The 18,151-nt window shown below is 39.3% G+C and overlaps 2 protein-coding genes across 3 annotated transcripts in view; both read right to left on the bottom strand.

Moving 5' to 3' along the window:
- The window catches only part of LOC100488176 (UDP-glucuronosyltransferase 3A1-like), a 34,298-nt gene extending 17,007 nt beyond the window's left edge, over window positions 1-17,291 (bottom strand). Inside the window, exon 1 of the mRNA XM_031894602.1 lies at window positions 17,226-17,291. The gene's annotated coding sequence lies outside the window, so the exon portion shown is untranslated. The remainder of the gene's footprint in view (window positions 1-17,225) is intronic.
- ugt3a2 (UDP glycosyltransferase 3 family, polypeptide A2) lies at window positions 115-17,297 on the bottom strand. Of its 2 annotated transcripts, none has more exon segments than NM_001005027.3 (8): window positions 115-704; window positions 2,992-3,211; window positions 3,492-3,723; window positions 7,369-7,900; window positions 9,128-9,242; window positions 14,326-14,427; window positions 16,395-16,543; window positions 17,226-17,297. In NM_001005027.3, coding segments are annotated over 7 exon segments (1,572 nt in total). In that variant the 5' UTR covers window positions 16,489-16,543; window positions 17,226-17,297; the 3' UTR covers window positions 115-427.
- Window positions 17,298-18,151: the final 854 nt, after the last annotated feature.

The raw sequence follows: 18,151 nt of genomic DNA, 5'->3' as shown, positions 1-18,151 counted from the left end.
ATCTACACCACAAGCTTAATCAGGTAATGGTTTAACAATTTAGTTAGAATGGAAGATTAATTTTACTCACGGTAGAGATGTGTTGGGTATACAATAAAAAAGGGAAGAGAAATGTATATGAGAACATCCTGTACTTTACTGAGCTTGAAAACAAAAGTACATATGGGACCCCCTGGTTAAGAAGAATCATTGGTGCACAGGGGGATAAATGGAACCGATCTAGGTTTGTATTAGAACCTAAGGAACATGCAGTGGTAGAGCTTTTTGGATATTTTATTGCTACAACCATCATTGTTAGGCACAATACATATTTGTCCTAAAACATTATTTTTCAAATTCTAACATTTTTGACACAAGCTATATGCAGTTTTTTCTATCAATAACTTAAAAATAAAGTTAAAACCTTTAAAAATCCACTAAAATACCTTCAGTTTTGTTTTAGCTTTCCAACAGAACAAAGCCTTTGGATGAATAGCCTCAGTACCTTCACAGTAAGGTAACAGGCCCCAATGAAACACACACACACAAATAAAATGACGTCCAGAAGATACTGCTGATACAGGGGTTGCTGGTAGGAGTATGGAATAAGGTGATTGGCTCCTCCCACTGTTACAATGTGCTCCACCCATCGCACTATTTGCTGCTCCTTGGGAAACGGCTGTGACCTCTGTATCAGGCTGAAGTGCATTGCTGAGTTCTTGTAGCTGTAGGTATAAATGGAATTTCATGTGAGAAACCTACTGCATAAACTTATCATACATCATCTGAGAAAACACAGCGATATATTTATAAATAGTGCGGAAATTTGAAACATAATTTAACCTGATAATATAAAACTAAGAAAAGTCACTTTTGCATATTGCTCTATGTCAGTATGAATGTGCACCAATGGTGTCTGCTCATACCCAGAATCATTTAAAAAAAATCACAAGTAGAATACTAAGAGGCTTACTAATCAAACTTCCAAATCTATTCGTTATTTTCAATGGGTCTACAAACTCATAAGAAATTGAAAAATTCTAAAAAAAAAAAAATTGAAGAATCGCTTACATTCTGCCTAATACAGCTCTCATTAACTTGTACATGAATTCCCAAGCTTTTAAGGGCATTAAAAGTTTAATATTTGAGCTTTTTAATTTTTTTGGCACTTAATAGGAATTCAAAGTCTTCCTAAGCCATCAAAATCATGCAAAAATATCTATCCCTTGCTTTCTCCTCAGATCTCTCCCTTACTGGCCTTCAGACCTGGCTTCCAGGACTGCCTAGTACAGGTATGGGACCTGTTATCCAGAATGCTCGGACCTGGGGTTTTCTGGATAAGGGGTCTTTCCGTAATTTGGATCTGCTAAAAATCATTTAAATATTGAATAAACCCAATAGGACTGTTCTGCCCCCAATAAGGGGTAATTATATCTTAGTTGGGATCAAGTACAGGTACTGTTTTATTATTACAGAGAAAAGGGAATCATTTAACCATGAAATAAACCCAATAGGGCTGTTCTGCCCCCAATAAGGGGTAATTATATCTTAGTTGGGATCAAGTACAGGTACTGTTTTATTATTACAGAGAAAAGGGAATCATTTAACCATGAAATAAACCCAATAGGGCTGTTCTGCCCCCAATAAGGGGTAATTATATCTTAGTTGGGATCAAGTACAGGTACTGTTTTATTATTACAGAGAAAAGGGAATCATTTAACCATGAAATAAACCCAATAGGGCTGTTCTGCCCCCAATAAGGGGTAATTATATCTTAGTTGGGATCAAGTACAGGTACTGTTTTATTATTACAGAGAAAAGGGAATCATTTAACCATGAAATAAACCCAATAGGGCTGTTCTGCCCCCAATAAGGGGTAATTATATCTTAGTTGGGATCAAGTACAGGTACTGTTTTATTATTACAGAGAAAAGGGAATCATTTAACCATTAAATAAACCCAATAGGGCTGTTCTGCCCCCAATAAGGGGTAATTATATCTTAGTTGGGATCAAGTACAGGTACTGTTTTATTATTACAGAGAAAAAGGAAATAATTTTTAAAAATAAGAATCATTTGCTTATAATGAAGTCTATGGGAGATGGCTTTTCCGTAATTTTGAATCTGGATAACGGGTTTCCAGATAAGGGATCCCATACCTGTATAACAAATAAGCATTGATCCCAAATGTCACCAAAGTGTCCTTTAATGTTGACCCCACAGTTTATCTAGATGTTTGTTGGGGGATACTTTAGTGTAAAGCAAAGTCCTAGCAGAAGGCAGTAAATTAAATGTTTTGTTGAGAGAAGATACACACAAAACTAAATGTCACAGTCGCTTCCTTTACATTATTTGGCACAAAAAGTGTTTTTAAAGAGTTATTGTGCAGAATATTGAATAAAAGGGGACTCTCCTAAAGAGAAAGTCAGCCATGATCTTCTCTCCTAAACCTACAATTACTTCTATCAGCTGCTGCTAGCAGAACCTTCCTGCTGAGATAAAATGGTAATACTATCTAAGGTGCATAGAAAAATGTTCTGGTTCTATCCCTACAGGTGTTCTTCACTATGACCATGCTGGGGAACTAACTGTATTAACAGCTGTTTATTATTGTACTGCTATTACACCTTCACCCCTCCCTCATCCACCAGATATTTTAGTCCATGAGTTTTGAGGGGGTAATTTATAAAGGAGTTTCAAAAAATGACACAACAAATACAGTGTCCTAATTGAACCACATTTATATTGTATGCTACATTGATTCTATCAGTTCATTGCAGTAGTGGGCCTCTAGCCACAAAACCAGTGATTCCCAACCAGTTGCTTGCAAGCCAATGCCTGGTTTTGGTTGCATAAAATCCAGGTGTACTGACAAACACAACCGTTCTGTCGGAGAAGGCTAGCCAAATTGCCTGTGGGTCGAATGTAGTAATTAAATTCACTGTGGGGTGCCAAATATTGGACCAGTAGTGGTTAGTAACAGAGTTATGAGTTATAAAATATAGTCAAATACCTTTCATCTTCTATTACATGCCTAATAGCATTTGCAAAATCTTCAGCCTTGAGTTGACCTGGCAGAATAAATGTTCCCAAATGTTTTGCTTTTATCCGTACTGCATTGTCAAACTGATCTCCAAAGAGTGGTATTGCCACCATAGGTACCCCGTGATAGATAGCTTCCTGCACGCTGTTTATCCCTCCGTGAGTGACCAGAAGACGAGCCTTGGGGTGTCCTGTCATGAAACATGAGTCCCACACGTTAATAATGAGTAACAAATACATTATTTGGCTTTATCTGTCATTAAATATAAACTAATTATCCCCACTCTGCTCCAGTGAAAGCAAATTGATTTGTTAGTGGGGGGCTGCATTGTGTGAGTGGTTTGGGATTAGTGGCTACATTTAAACCCCATCAAGCTGTATAAACCAAAACAATGACAATTTTTATAGCCCTAAATATTAAATATATATAATATAACACAAAATAATACAAAAAGAAATGGAAGTTTGTACCCAGGAGATCATTCTGAGAAATCCAATCCATTATTTTCACATTTGGGGCCAACTGCACTTCTTTCGGCCACTCTGATATTCGGTATCTCCAGATGACTTTTTGTGGGATTTTTGCGAAACCGTCGTTCATTTCCTTCACAAACTCAGTGAAAGGACTGGAAGATACCATCGAGCCAAATGCCACAATGATAAACCCGTGCTCTCCTGACTGGGAGATAAAATCTTCCAATTCCTGTCAAAAACATAAAATAGAAATAAAATGGAGGCCAGTTTCAGCAGGTGGCAGTGCATACATAAACCTGTACCAGATGCAGAATTGCACAATCTCTGTCCATTGGCCTACTATATGTAGTTTTCTGGAAGCCAAACATTTTCTCTTCCTACACAGTCACTGTGCAAGTAAAAATGAGACTTATACAGGTGTAAGCAAGGTAGGACAGGATAATGGGAGAAAAATGGTTAATAAAAATAGAGATTTTAAACAATTTTTATTAAACTGTTTTTTTTTCCATTTTATTGGTCCCAGTTCTAATTGGCAAATTACTAAAGAGGTGCCAGTATTCATAAAGGGATCACGCTCTCAAAATTTTCCTTTCCAATACGATTTTTTCCCATTCGGATTCGGATTCGTGGATTAGTAAATGTGCCCCTATGAGTTTGTGCCAGCATGGTTTATGCACAATAGGAGTTTCATGGTGAAAAGCTCCTGTACAAGAGATTTCAGGCATTTCCCATTTAAGTGAATTGGAGCAGCAGAAGGCAGATAGTCGCCATTTTCAGATGGCCACGAGAAGTGCCACATTCTCCATGAAGCTACAGAGCCCAAATACATGGGGGACCAAATCCAAGCTAATTTTTAGAAATGTATTTTTATGAAAGCAAATATGTAATGTTGTAGAAAACTGCTCATTGCTGTTTCGCTTCAGTGTAAAAATTTGGGAAAAATTGGGAATATTACAAAATGACCGTAATTACATTTATAAAATAGGGGATGAGCAACATTATTACTGAATGTATGTATTACTGAATGTATGTATTACTGAATGTATGGATTACTGAATGTATGTATTATTGAATGTATGGATTACTGAATGTATGTATTATTGAATGTATGTATTACTGAATGTATGTATTATTGAATGTATGGATTACTGAATGTATGTATTATTGAATGTATGTATTACTGAATGTATGTATTATTGAATGTATGTATTACTGAATGTATGGATTACTGAATGTATGGATTACTGAATGTATGTATTACTGAATGTATGTATTACTGAATGTATGTATTACTGAATGTATGTATTATTGAATGTATGTATTACTGAATGTATGTATTATTGAATGTATGTATTACTGAATGTATGGATTACTGAATGTATGGATTACTGAATGTATGTATTACTGAATGTATGTATTACTGAATGTATGTATTACTGAATGTATGGATTACTGAATGTATGGATTACTGAATGTATGGATTACTGAATGTATGTATTACTGAATGTATGTATTACTGAATGTATGTATTACTGAATGTATGGATTACTGAATGTATGTATTACTGAATGTATGGATTACTGAATGTATGTATTATTGAATGTATGTATTACTGAATGTATGTATTACTGAATGTATGGATTACTGAATGTATGTATTACTGAATGTATGGATTACTGAATGTATGTATTATTGAATGTATGTATTACTGAATGTATGTATTATTGAATGTATGTATTACTGAATGTATGTATTACTGAATGTATGGATTACTGAATGTATGTATTATTGAATGTATGTATTACTGAATGTATGTATTACTGAATGTATGGATTACTGAATGTATGTATTACTGAATGTATGGATTACTGAATGTATGTATTATTGAATGTATGTATTACTGAATGTATGTATTATTGAATGTATGATACTGAATGTATGTATTACTGAATGTATGGATTACTGAATGTATGTATTACTGAATGTATGTATTACTGAATGTATGTATTACTGAATGTATGTATTATTGAATGTATGTATTACTGAATGTATGGATTACTGAATGTATGTATTATTGAATGTATGTATTACTGAATGTATGTATTACTGAATGTATGGATTACTGAATGTATGTATTACTGAATGTATGGATTACTGAATGTATGTATTACTGAATGTATGTATTACTGAATGTATGTATTACTGAATGTATGGATTACTGAATGTATGTATTACTGAATGTATGGATTACTGAATGTATGTATTATTGAATGTATGTATTACTGAATGTATGTATTACTGAATGTATGGATTACTGAATGTATGTATTACTGAATGTATGGATTACTGAATGTATGGATTACTGAATGTATGTATTATTGAATGTATGTATTATTGAATGTATGTATTACTGAATGTATGTATTACTGAATGTATGTATTACTGAATGTATGGATTACTGAATGTATGTATTACTGAATGTATGGATTACTGAATGTATGTATTATTGAATGTATGTATTACTGAATGTATGTATTATTGAATGTATGTATTACTGAATGTATGGATTACTGAATGTATGGATTACTGAATGTATGGATTACTGAATGTATGTATTACTGAATGTATGGATTACTGAATGTATGGATTACTGAATGTATGTATTACTGAATGTATGTATTACTGAATGTATGTATTACTGAATGTATGGATTACTGAATGTATGTATTACTGAATGTATGTATTACTGAATGTATGTATTACTGAATGTATGTATTACTGAATGTATGTATTACTGAATGTATGGATTACTGAATGTATGTATTACTGAATGTATGTATTACTGAATGTATGTATTATTGAATGTATGTATTACTGAATGTATGTATTACTGAATGTATGGATTACTGAATGTATGTATTACTGAATGTATGTATTACTGAATGTATGGATTACTGAATGTATGTATTACTGAATGTATGTATTACTGAATGTATGGATTACTGAATGTATGGATTACTGAATGTATGTATTACTGAATGTATGTATTACTGAATGTATGGATTACTGAATGTATGTATTACTGAATGTATGTATTACTGAATGTATGGATTACTGAATGTATGGATTACTGAATGTATGGATTACTGAATGTATGTATTACTGAATGTATGTATTACTGAATGTTTGTATTACTGAATGTATGTATTACTGAATGTATGTATTACTGAATGTATGTATTACTGAATGTATGTATTACTGAATGTATGGATTACTGAATGTATGGATTACTGAATGTATGTATTACTGAATGTTTGTATTACTGAATGTATGGATTACTGAATGTATGTATTACTGAATGTATGTATTAATGAATGTATGTATTACTGAATGTATGGATTACTGAATGTATGGATTACTGAATGTATGGATTACTGAATGTATGGATTACTGAATGTATGTATTACTGAATGTATGGATTACTGAATGTATGGATTACTGAATGTATGTATTACTGAATGTATGGATTACTGAATGTATGGATTACTGAATGTATGTATTACTGAATGTATGTATTACTGAATGTATGTATTACTGAATGTATGGATTACTGAATGTATGTATTACTGAATGTATGGATTACTGAATGTATGTATTACTGAATGTATGTATTACTGAATGTATGTATTACTGAATGTATGGATTACTGAATGTATGGATTACTGAATGTATGTATTACTGAATGTTTGTATTACTGAATGTATGGATTACTGAATGTATGGATTACTGAATGTATGGATTACTGAATGTATGGATTACTGAATGTATGGATTACTGAATGTATGGATTACAAAAGAAGAAACAGAACACTCACCTGTGAGACAGGATTTGCTGGTTTTGCCAATAAGCCTCCAATGTACAGAACATTTGGGAAAAAAGGATGAGAAAATTCAAAAGTAAAGTCTGTATTATACATCCAGAGTGCAGTTTTCTTGTAGAGTTCCACAAAGGTTGGTCTAGAACCTGCTGGGAAATGTTCCTCAATAACATCATCAAATAATGAGTGAATTTTACTCTCCTCTACACGTGATCCAATGTACATAAGAACATTCTTCACCCGTTCAAAGAAGTCCATGTGGTCGGTTAGTTGGGTTTGGAACACTGGCACATAGGACAGCTGGTTCGGTATTCCTGAATGCCAAGCATTTTTTAGTGCAAAGGGGTGAGTAGCAATGAAGGGGATTCCTAACTTCTCAGACACCAGAAAGGAGCAGGGATTGAAAGAATCTATCACCGCAATATCATACTTCTCCTCCTTTAATAAGTTTATGATGGACGTCTGGTTAAATATCATCTTGCACTGGCTTGATAAGTGGGCCATTAAATCCAGAAGAGAAAGGTCATGTCTACACCAATAAAATAAAATAAAAAAATACATAGTTAAGTTGATTGGAAAAAAAGATTAAATTCCATCAGGATATAGCCATTAAATGGTCCCTAAGGTGTGTAAGTATGAGCTGGGGGTTGCTGTGCTATCCACAGGGGAGGAGGAGGCATATAGATGTAAGGGTGTGTCTTAATATGACATAATATCATTTTTTCACATATGAATGAAGGGTGATATCCCCACAATGAGCACCAACCATTTGGGTTTATGCTGCACTACCACTGTTAATGTGGGCATAGTCTTAAAAGCTCTTGTGATAACATGGGTGTGATTTAAAGTGGGTGTGGTTTAAAAGGGGAGTGGTCAAACTGGTTCCTCCACTATGTATGCTAGAGAAATTCCGGCCCTCGGCACCACATAAGTTGGACAGCACTGGCTTAGAACATTCTTTCTCTGTCAGCTTCACTGGTAAGTTATCTACAGAAAACAATGCTACAGGCTAACTAGTGATTATCAGGATATTCTTCGCTACAGTGAATAAAAACTCCAAGTAAGCAATGTTATACCCAACACTTTTTCCCTTCAGCTTAAAACATAAGAAGAAATGTTTTATGGCAAATTGGTGCATATGTTTCAATAAAAGGAAGCTCAGACCTAGCTATATATACTGTATACATATGGTATAGTTGCTATACTCAGTATCCATCACTATAACTTTCTGGTTACACAAATAAGAGCATTCCAGTTTGATGCATGGAGGTCCAGTGTAGGGATGTTGTAACCTCCAGTGCTTCCTGCCTGCTCAAAGTGCCCAATCTCATATTGAGCTTAGGACCTGACAGGAAGAGAGTCAATAAAATGACCTAGAATCAATGATGCCGTAGCACTTCCATTTGCAAAGGTGAATAAGTGAATTTTTATTCAGGTCAAAGACCAGGCAACGTTTTGGGCCTTCTCTTGCCCTTTCTCAAAAAAATCCAGTAAAGTAATAAAGTAACCTATATCGACCAATCAACATGTAGCATTTATTGGTCACTTGATTAAAATAAAAGATCTCATTGGCTGCTATGGGTTACTAGGCCTGGTGTATATTTATTAATTATATTGGTACAAGGCAGGACCCAAAATTGGGTAAGGAATTTTAAGCAATTTTCATTAATAATTTGCTATTGTCAAAATATTGTGTTTGGCCATAGGGACTTGTTGAACACTTGATCCTAAACTGATGTTCATATTTGTAACTCACCCGCCCATAAAGGATAGTTTCATGTTCTCTTTAAAAAATGCAATAAATTCTTTCTGAGAAGTCTCATCCATAGACCAGATGACCACTCTGTAAGGGCTATCAGGCGTCCGGTAACCTGGAAGATAAACATCAGTGACTAGCAGTGGCCATGTCACATAGTTACCTTTGGAACTAAATACAAATAAACCTATTATTCAGAGGTGGCCTGCATGGCTATGAGGGGCAGTGCCGTTTTATAGTTAACTTCCAGATGGGGTTCTGGTGGAGCAGTAAAACCATATAGAAGGCAGAGTTAACCTGCTTTGGGGTTCCGGAATGTAAGTGTACCCATCAGAGCCCCAACAGAAGATTCAATATATGAATGCAAAACACGGATCACTAAACATATTTTGCTGTTGGGCCCAGTAGTTTCTGTTTATGCCAGCCCTGTAACAGCAAGTAGTGCACCAATAGGTTTTCACGGATTTTAGAAAATAATTTTTCTTGTCCATCATTTTGGTTTTTACTGGAGAATATTATATAATGACCTCAGAGATCCAAACATAGAAGAATGAATACGGCTCTCCAGTCTATTAAATATGATACAGACATGGAGGTCACTTCCACTGTTTAAGAGCCTGAGATATACTGAGAACTCAAGCAGGGCACTAAGAGGACAATATTGATTTCAGTATAAATGTGGAACTGCTCTTCCCATTAATCAGTGAGAGTTTTCATGTACAGCAGCCTCGTGCCCTTAATTTATTTCTGACCAATAAACCTCCAATTTAGTTTTTTCCCAGAACCCCCATCCCCAGAGACAGTGGGGCTCGTTTATCAATGCATCGCAGCACACAAACCGACGCAATTATGATTATGCGCCATTTTGTGGGCACACGCAATTGCATAGGCGTTACATTGCTTCGGTTCATTTATTTTTCCGCCAGTTCTTTTTATGCACATGTTGCAAATACTGGGCAATAATGTCGCAAACAACTACATGTTTTTTGGGGGTGTGGCTAGGGGCCCAATTTTTGCGTGAGTGCGCCTATATATGTGCTGTTTGCGCATATATATATAGGGGCAGATTTGCGCAGGCACGGCTGCATTGAAATCTTTACACCTGTTCATTTGTGGCGTATTTCTGACTGCGCGTTCTTCAACATTTGTGCTAGTATATTCGCAGATTTGCGCTACAATAAACTAATTTAGGTATGTCATTAATAAAACCATTTTAATGTTAATTTATGATATGTGTAGGGTTCCCCAAAATTTGGGTCCCCTAGGTTGGTTGCCCCCAGGATAGGCCCCAGGGAGGGTAACACTTTAGTAGTGGGACACCTTGGGTGGTTTGGCACTATAAGGGTTAACAGGGATTTAGCTTCCCTGCAGTTCAATAGTTAGGCCACCGGGTGCACACAGTATATAAGGCTGTGCAGCCATGTGCCTTCAGGTCTTTCAGCCTGGGACCCCTCTTGGATAAGAGGTATACCACAGGTTAGCATTAGACAGTTAGAGAGTTGTTATAGACCACTCTAGGAGTGGGAGACAGGTTATCTAGTTGGGCAGCGTGGCCCCGACAGGAGGTTTAATGGATTAAGATCCACCAGCACTCATAGCTGGAGTCAGGGTATAAAGTGCTAAGTATAGGAGATTTGCCTAATCCAGGGGTATCTAAGTGGAAGTACCGGGGTGAGGTCTGCTGAGGGGGTGTCCGCTTGGCGGGAGTACCGGGAAGTGCCCTAGAGAGGGGCTTCCGGCGAGAAGTACCGGAGGGGACCCCTAAAGGGAATCATCTGGCGTGTAGTACTGCTAATATCTCGTGGAGAGAGGGTCTCTTAAGGAAGAGGGAGTATACCCTGACTGCCTCATTGCTCCTGTGCATAATCTGTCTGTCTGATACAACTGTACAATAAATAAGTTCCACTGGTTAAACATCAATCCAGTGTCCTGTCTCTGCATATCTGGAGGATCCACCTGCCTGGTAAGCAACTACCCCAGGGAGGGGGCAAGGTGCCAGGAGTGCTGGGAGTCCTCACACTGCAGTACAGTAGTAGGTCCCAGGAGGGGAGTTATAGTTCATTCTATCCCTATTCTGGGTGGAGGCACGCCAAAGTATAAAGTAACAGCTGTTCCCCAAAGTAAGCGGGGCTCAGGATCTCTGAAAGCGCCAAGTATAGTGAAAGATCAGCAGGTAGTGCCACAAGTAAAGATAAAGTGGGCTACATTTGGAGGCACTGCTGAGATTTCGAAACAGCAGCAAAAGAACAGCAGGAACAGTGCAGAAGGGCCATAACAGCATTTGGGCCTAGTCTGAAGTGGAAAGCCTGACCTCCGTCTGGATTAAATTTTGGGCACCCTGAATCTGTATCCAGGGAGGGATAATTGGCGCCAAAAGAGCAGAGGAGTTGCTCTGGGCCAATCAGATTGCAGGACTGTGGCGCCAAACAGACCCGGGAAATTCCGTGGGAGGCCCCGTGAGGGGGAGGAGGCAGAACATTCCTGATTGTTGGAGCCACCCCATAGAGTGATTAGCCAACCGAGTGGCTGGAAAAGTGCGCCAAACAGAGTGGGCGCGACTTGGCCGGTGACGTCACCGCGGCCATTTTGGGGAGCGAACCATCAGCATGCCTAACTTAAGCAAACCTGTGTCATCGGGGTACGGATCCCCAACGCTGCCCAAACCCTCAAGGAAACCGGCGGTGCGGATGGAGGACACCGGTCGGCGGTACATCTGGGCCGGCAGCTTCGCAGAAATGAAGGTGCACGACACCCTGCACTGGATGGTGCCCCTCTGTGGCGGCTGCGAAGCCGAATCCTTCGGGTCTATGAAGCACTCCGGGGCCCTGTGCGCAACATGTGACCGGCCGTACTGGAGTGGCCACATGGTGGAAAAGCCGCATCCTAGGTACTATATCCCCTATGAGGATGTCAAGCGGCGTTTCACTTGCCTCGTGTGAGGGGAACATTCAGTAAGTTGATATCTGTCTGTTCTGTTAGTGGGGGTATGGACTACCTACCACTCTCCCAAGAGAGGGAGTCATTTCAGTTGGAGGGAATTGCCTCACCGAGTTCTGACCCATGGAGGGTCCTACAGCTGCCGGCTGGAGCTGCCCAGTTTAAAGCATCCCCACCCGTTGGTGGAAGACCCCAGGAGGTGGTGATCACCCGGGGGTAAGGACTCCCTCAAGGAGGAGGAGGGAGTAGTAAAGGAGCAGTTTAATAAAAGTTTTTGTTTATTGAGAGATAATTGTCCTGTGCATTTCTGAGTATGTGTAAAGTTCCTTACAGGGACAAAGACTCTCTGGGACTTATACCAAGACTTTGAGGGTGGTGGGAAAGGTAAAATTGTATTTACTGTTTCCTTCCCTAGGTATACAGGTTTCTGCGCAGACATCGTGAGGGACCGTGGAAGAAGTGATTTTGGTATAAGTAATGTGTGGGTAAAATGTAAATGTTTTGGTTAAAGGTATGTCAGCCGGGAGGTGACATTTTTCTTGTGGGGGGAGAATGTAGGGTTCCCCAAAATTTGGGTCCCCTAGGTTGGTTGCCCCCAGGATAGGCCCCAGGGAGGGTAACACTTTAGTAGTGGGACACCTTGGGTGGTTTGGCACTATAAGGGTTAACAGGGATTTAGCTTCCCTGCAGTTCAATAGTTAGGCCACAGGGTGCACACAGTATATAAGGCTGTGCAGCCATGTGCCTTCAGGTCTTTCAGCCTGGGACCCCTCTTGGATAAGAGGTATACCACAGGTTAGCATTAGACAGTTAGAGAGTTGTTATAGACCACTCTAGGAGTGGGAGACAGGTTATCTAGTTGGGCAGCGTGGCCCCGACAGGAGGTTTAATGGATTAAGATCCACCAGCATTCATAGCTGGAGTCAGGGTATAAAGTGCTAAGTATAGGAGATTTGCCTAATCCAGGGGTATTTAAGTGGAAGTACCGGGGTGAGGTCTGCTGAGGGGGTGTCCGCTTGGCGGGAGTACCGGGAAGTGCCCTAGAGAGGGGCTTCCGGCGAGAAGTACCGGAGGGGACCCCTAAAGGGAATCATCTGGCGTGTAGTACTGCTAATATCTCGTGGAGAGAGGGTCTCTTAAGGAAGAGGGAGTATACCCTGACTGCCTCATTGCTCCTGTGCATAATCTGTCTGTCTGATACAACTGTACAATAAATAAGTTCCACTGGTTAAACATCAATCCAGTGTCCTGTCTCTGCATATCTGGAGGATCCACCTGCCTGGTAAGCAACTACCCCAGGGAGGGGGCAAGGTGCCAGGAGTGCTGGGAGTCCTCACACTGCAGTACAGTAGTAGGTCCCAGGAGGGGAGTTATAGTTCATTCTATCCCTATTCTGGGTGGAGGCACGCCAAAGTATAAAGTAACAGCTGTTCCAAAAAGTAAGCGGGGCTCAGGATCTCTGAAAGCGCCAAGTATAGTGAAAGATCAGCAGGTAGTGCCACAAGTAAAGATAAAGTGGGCTACATATGCAATTAGCATTATTATAAAAATATAATTGTTAATTTGTTTACAATGTTTTAATAACATTTACCCTTTTTTTTAACTTTGTCCTTATCTGTAAAGGCAGTTTTCCTTGTTAATGTGATGGAGTCTTTCATATCTTTTTTCCATTTAAACACCAACTGACTATGTTGTTAAGTTAGGGAGCATGTAGTTGGTGTGGTTTTATTAGAGCATTAATAAAAAAGCACATCATTTATGACAAGTTTTGCGTCATCATATGTGCATGTTTGTATGGCGCACAGGCCCGGATTTGTGGCGAGGCCACAAAGGCCCGGGCCTAGGGCGGCACAATTTTAGGGGCGGCATGCCGCCCCGCCGCAGCGAAGTTTTAACATTTTGCGGCCATACGGAGCAATAGGGACTTCTTCCCACTGCTCCGGATGGTAGTTTAAATGGCCGCGCATGGGCGCTTGCATCGGCTTGGTGGAGATGTTTACGCATGCGCACGGGGGGGCGGCCTTGGGCCGCCTGGAATTGAAATCCGGCGCTGATGGCGCAGCAGTTTGCGTCAACACTAGCGCATGAAACTTTAAGCGACCGTGTTTGCACTATACTATTAAATATGCTTATGCGCAGGGCAAAAGTTTTGCCTCTGCGACTATTACAGCGCTGCGATGCATTGGTAAATGAGCCCCAGTATCTGCAGTAATTACAGTTTTAACAAGAAATTATTCATAGTAATTCCTAAATATACATACCTGGTAGGAAATTATCTGCAGTCTGCCGGAACATTGTTACTTCATGGCCGTTGTTGTGAAGAATACGGGAGATTTCATCCATCCACAGATAATGGCTTCCACCTGAAAGCATCAGAAGTTTTTATTCTGTGACTATTAAACAGGATTGCTTGCCTTCCAATCCAAGCAGCTTGTTCAGGTCAACTGAATAGTTGAGTTGAACTAAAAAAAGCCACTTTACCCAGTTAAAAGCAGAGATACACATTCAATATCCAGCCTAAAAGATTTTGCACTGATAGAAAGTAACCAGATGACCAAAGGAATAGCCAAACACCCAGCAGAACAGTTTTTTCAGCCGTTCATTAGAATTGCCAGGCAGGATCAAGGTATAAATTGTGTCCCATTTTAAAGGGGTGAATAATGTGCCATTTAGTGCCCTACAGACTGAATGATATATCTCACCAAGTGTCACTGCAGAGCAGGGCTGTCCAACTGGAGGCATGCAAGTCAGAAGGGATATTTCTTTAGGCCCCCTTCATGCCCATGATGTCCATAGACCTCTTTGTTGACATCAGTATATAATAATAATCTGCCCCCCAAACATGAAATGGCAGATAACTGGCCCACGGCCTAGAAAAACTTGGCATGTAATGCTGCTCAGGAAACTATGCGCTACGAACCGACTGCCCCATTGCCGCCTACATAATCCGGTCGTTTGGCCCCAGGGCCAAACGATCGGATTATTTTTTTTTTTAACTTCAAGCTCCCCGATATCACCCACCCGTAGGTGGGGATATCGGGGGAAGATCCGCTCGCTTGGCGATCTCGCCAAGCGAGCGGATCTTACCGTGTATGGGGACCTTTACTCTGCACTCTGCTAATCTGAGCACTCCATTACCAATCTGCCCACAGCAGAACATCAACCCTCCTACAAATAGCTCAATGCCACATAGACCCAACCAAGATATTATTCCTTACCCAGCATCCCCACAGCTACTGCATTTTCCCAAATATGTGATTTTATGGAGTATTTTGGAATTTTGGAATTTTATCCCATTAAAATAATCAGCCTTTATCATGATTGCATGCAACTTTGCACTTTTCAGTTTAAAAATATGCAGCCTTTTGATGATGTTTAATGTAATAATATGGTTTGGAACAGTTCCCTAAGCCCCACCCCCTGTTCCCCTGCTGATCTGGCTGACTACTTTGTGACTCAAATAAAATGTAACAGTAGTCGCCTGCCCTCAGCCTGCCTTCAGCCTGCATCCTCCCAATCCCACAATTCCCTGCACACGTGATGTCAATAAGGAAAGGAACATCACGGTGCAATGCATTGTGGGTTATGTAGTTCCTGCATGCTGTCTGTAAGCTGTGGAGAAGTTGTTACAATTTGTAACATCAGTGTTTTAGTCCCTCCTCCCCTGCCAGGATTTTGAATGATGCAGAAAGAGAAGAATTGTTTTGCAGCTGGATTTCAGCATATAAAAATGATATTTATTCATACTTTTAAAGGAACAGATTACAGTGATATATTGATATATACAGTGGTATATTAGGGGTTTCTGTGCTGTGTGGGACTCTTTAACAAATTATGGTCGGAGTTCCCCATTATTAAATATGTACAACTTTTTTTTTTAAAAACAGCTGATTTCTTCTATCCAAGCAAGATCAGCAGGAGTGTAACTAAAAGCTTATGGGCCTACTACTACTCAGCTTTCTCTATCCCCACCACATGGTCTTCATTGCTAAACCCCTTTCAAACTACACTTCACACAATATCTTATGCCCCTGGATTCCCATGTATTCTAGGTATCATGGGGCAGTAACACCCCTGCAAAGAAACCAGAGCAGATTCTTAAAAACCCATAAACAGATAGTGTACAATATTAATACCTAATGTATGATCTTGCCCCCATATATAATAAAGGGGCAGTAATAAGTTTTCCCAGCAGCAGTAACCTATAGCAACCAATAAGATGTTTGCTTTAAATAGGTGACCAGTAAATGCTTCCTGCTGATTGGTTGCTATGGGTTGTTACTCCTGGGCAAACTTAGTGCCTTTTTACATAACCCCATTAATGTCTTACCTGCAAGGCATACTGTCAGGATCTTGGCTCCTTGCAGCAGGACAAAGTGTTGCACCAACAAGCAGAGGATAAGGCTCTTCCTTCCTGCAGCCATTCTTCCAGGGAATGGAACCAAGTGTCAGAGTACTTATATGTTCCTCTTGTATGTGCTGCAGAGTTTAACAGAGAAACACTTACTAACTAAACTGATCTCTACTGAGTATAAATCAACCTTAATACTGGAGAGTTTGACTGCAATGACCCCGTCACCTTTTACATAATAGAGGATAATATTCCCTTTTACTATTACCAATCAGAAAAGGTGATACATGTAATGGCTGACTGCATATATAATCATTGTAAGTTTTGAGTACACGAGGCATCTTTATTTACAAAATGTGCAATCATTACCTGGTAAGGGGCAGCTGCCAACTGGAATGCATTCATCATTCTAATTCCCCAAGCACACAAGGGCCAGTTTTCCTGCTAATACTTTGTTTCATAAGGGTATTGTAAGATTATTAAACTATAATATAATATAATGTGGCAAAGAGATCACCAACCAATAAATGTAAAAAATGATTTTATATTGTTTGGAAACAAATATTTCCATAAACATAAATCATAAAGTAGATAAAACACATAAAACAAGAGACAACAATAAACACAAGAAAGTCATACAAAACAAATATACTAGAATACACTACAAGTATACACACTAACTTAACTAAACACACTAACGTGAAACCCACCAACCTAAATAGCCACCTAAATAATAATATCCCACACCTCACCTTATAAACACACTCTGTGGAACCTTAACTCTAGAGGATCACACAGCCTATACAGTACCTTTCCTATGGTTTGATGTCTGGATTCCCTCTGGTACGGTGGTCACTCCCCTTCTGGCCCTGTGTGTACCTGTGCCCTAATAAAGCCAACTTACATAAAGGAGAGATGGGTGTCTTCTACAACTTTTTAGAAGTCTCTCCTGATTGGTCCATTTAAATGATTCTAGCATATACCAGTTAACTACAGTAAGTTACCCGTCCACCATTATGGATATTCCAGTCTTCATATCTGCATCTCCACCAAAACTGTCCTCCCTGACTAACAGGTTATGCATCAACAAGGATTCAAGGGTACTTGACCCTTTCTTAACGTTAATTAGGGTTTAGGTGTGACCTTTCCCAGACCAGCGCCTTTGTTTTCTAAATTAGGGATAACTCCTATTGTTTGGACCAGACAACCAGGTGATAAGCTAATTAGACTGCCTCCTCTACTAGAGTCAAAGGTTTCATTATTATTTAAGAAAATATAGGAACCCACAATATATGTATATTTTAACACAGAAGAGCTAGTACTGTTTAAGGGTGTCTATGTAGAGGCTATGGGAAAATACAGGAGACTGATCTGCTGCAGTTGTACTTCTGAAAGACTATTCATTGCTGTTTTTGATTGTCCCAATTATCTTAACTCTACAAAAGGGCTGTAGTTGGTTTTTAAAAAAGGATGTGGTTAGATAAGCAAGAGAGCAATAGAAGCTTATACTAGTCTGAAACTGCAAAATCAGTTCAAATTCCACATGGGCTTTCTGCTTCTTTGTCTGCAGTGGGGTCTTCCTGCTCTCTAACCATAGAGTTGAGGATGGATGATGTAAGTTGAAAATCTTGCACTTTGTGTCTGAACAACTCTAACAATCCTTCTATGCAATCTGTCATCAGTTTGTCTCTTCACATCCCCGTCCAGAAAGAATGGCTACAGTGTAATGGGCCTCA

This window comes from Xenopus tropicalis, chromosome 1 (assembly GCF_000004195.4).
Source record: "Xenopus tropicalis strain Nigerian chromosome 1, UCB_Xtro_10.0, whole genome shotgun sequence".
Taxonomy (NCBI): domain Eukaryota; kingdom Metazoa; phylum Chordata; class Amphibia; order Anura; family Pipidae; genus Xenopus; species Xenopus tropicalis.
Note: the sequence above shows the minus strand (reverse complement) of the source record. Positions and strands in the feature narration are given on the sequence as shown.

Bases quoted from the DNA above. Each gene is read 5' to 3' on its own strand.
- ugt3a2 (XM_012959973.3), bottom strand. From the start codon at position 16,488: ATGGCTGCAGGAAGGAAGAGCCTTATCCTCTGCTTGTTGGTGCAACAC. The intron at 7,901-9,127 runs GTGAGTTACAAA...TTATTGGTGTAG, and splicing joins AAACTATCCTTTATGGGCGG to ACATGACCTTTCTCTTCTGG. The intron at 3,212-3,491 runs GTACAAACTTCC...GTTTCATGACAG, and splicing joins TTCTCAGAATGATCTCCTGG to GACACCCCAAGGCTCGTCTT.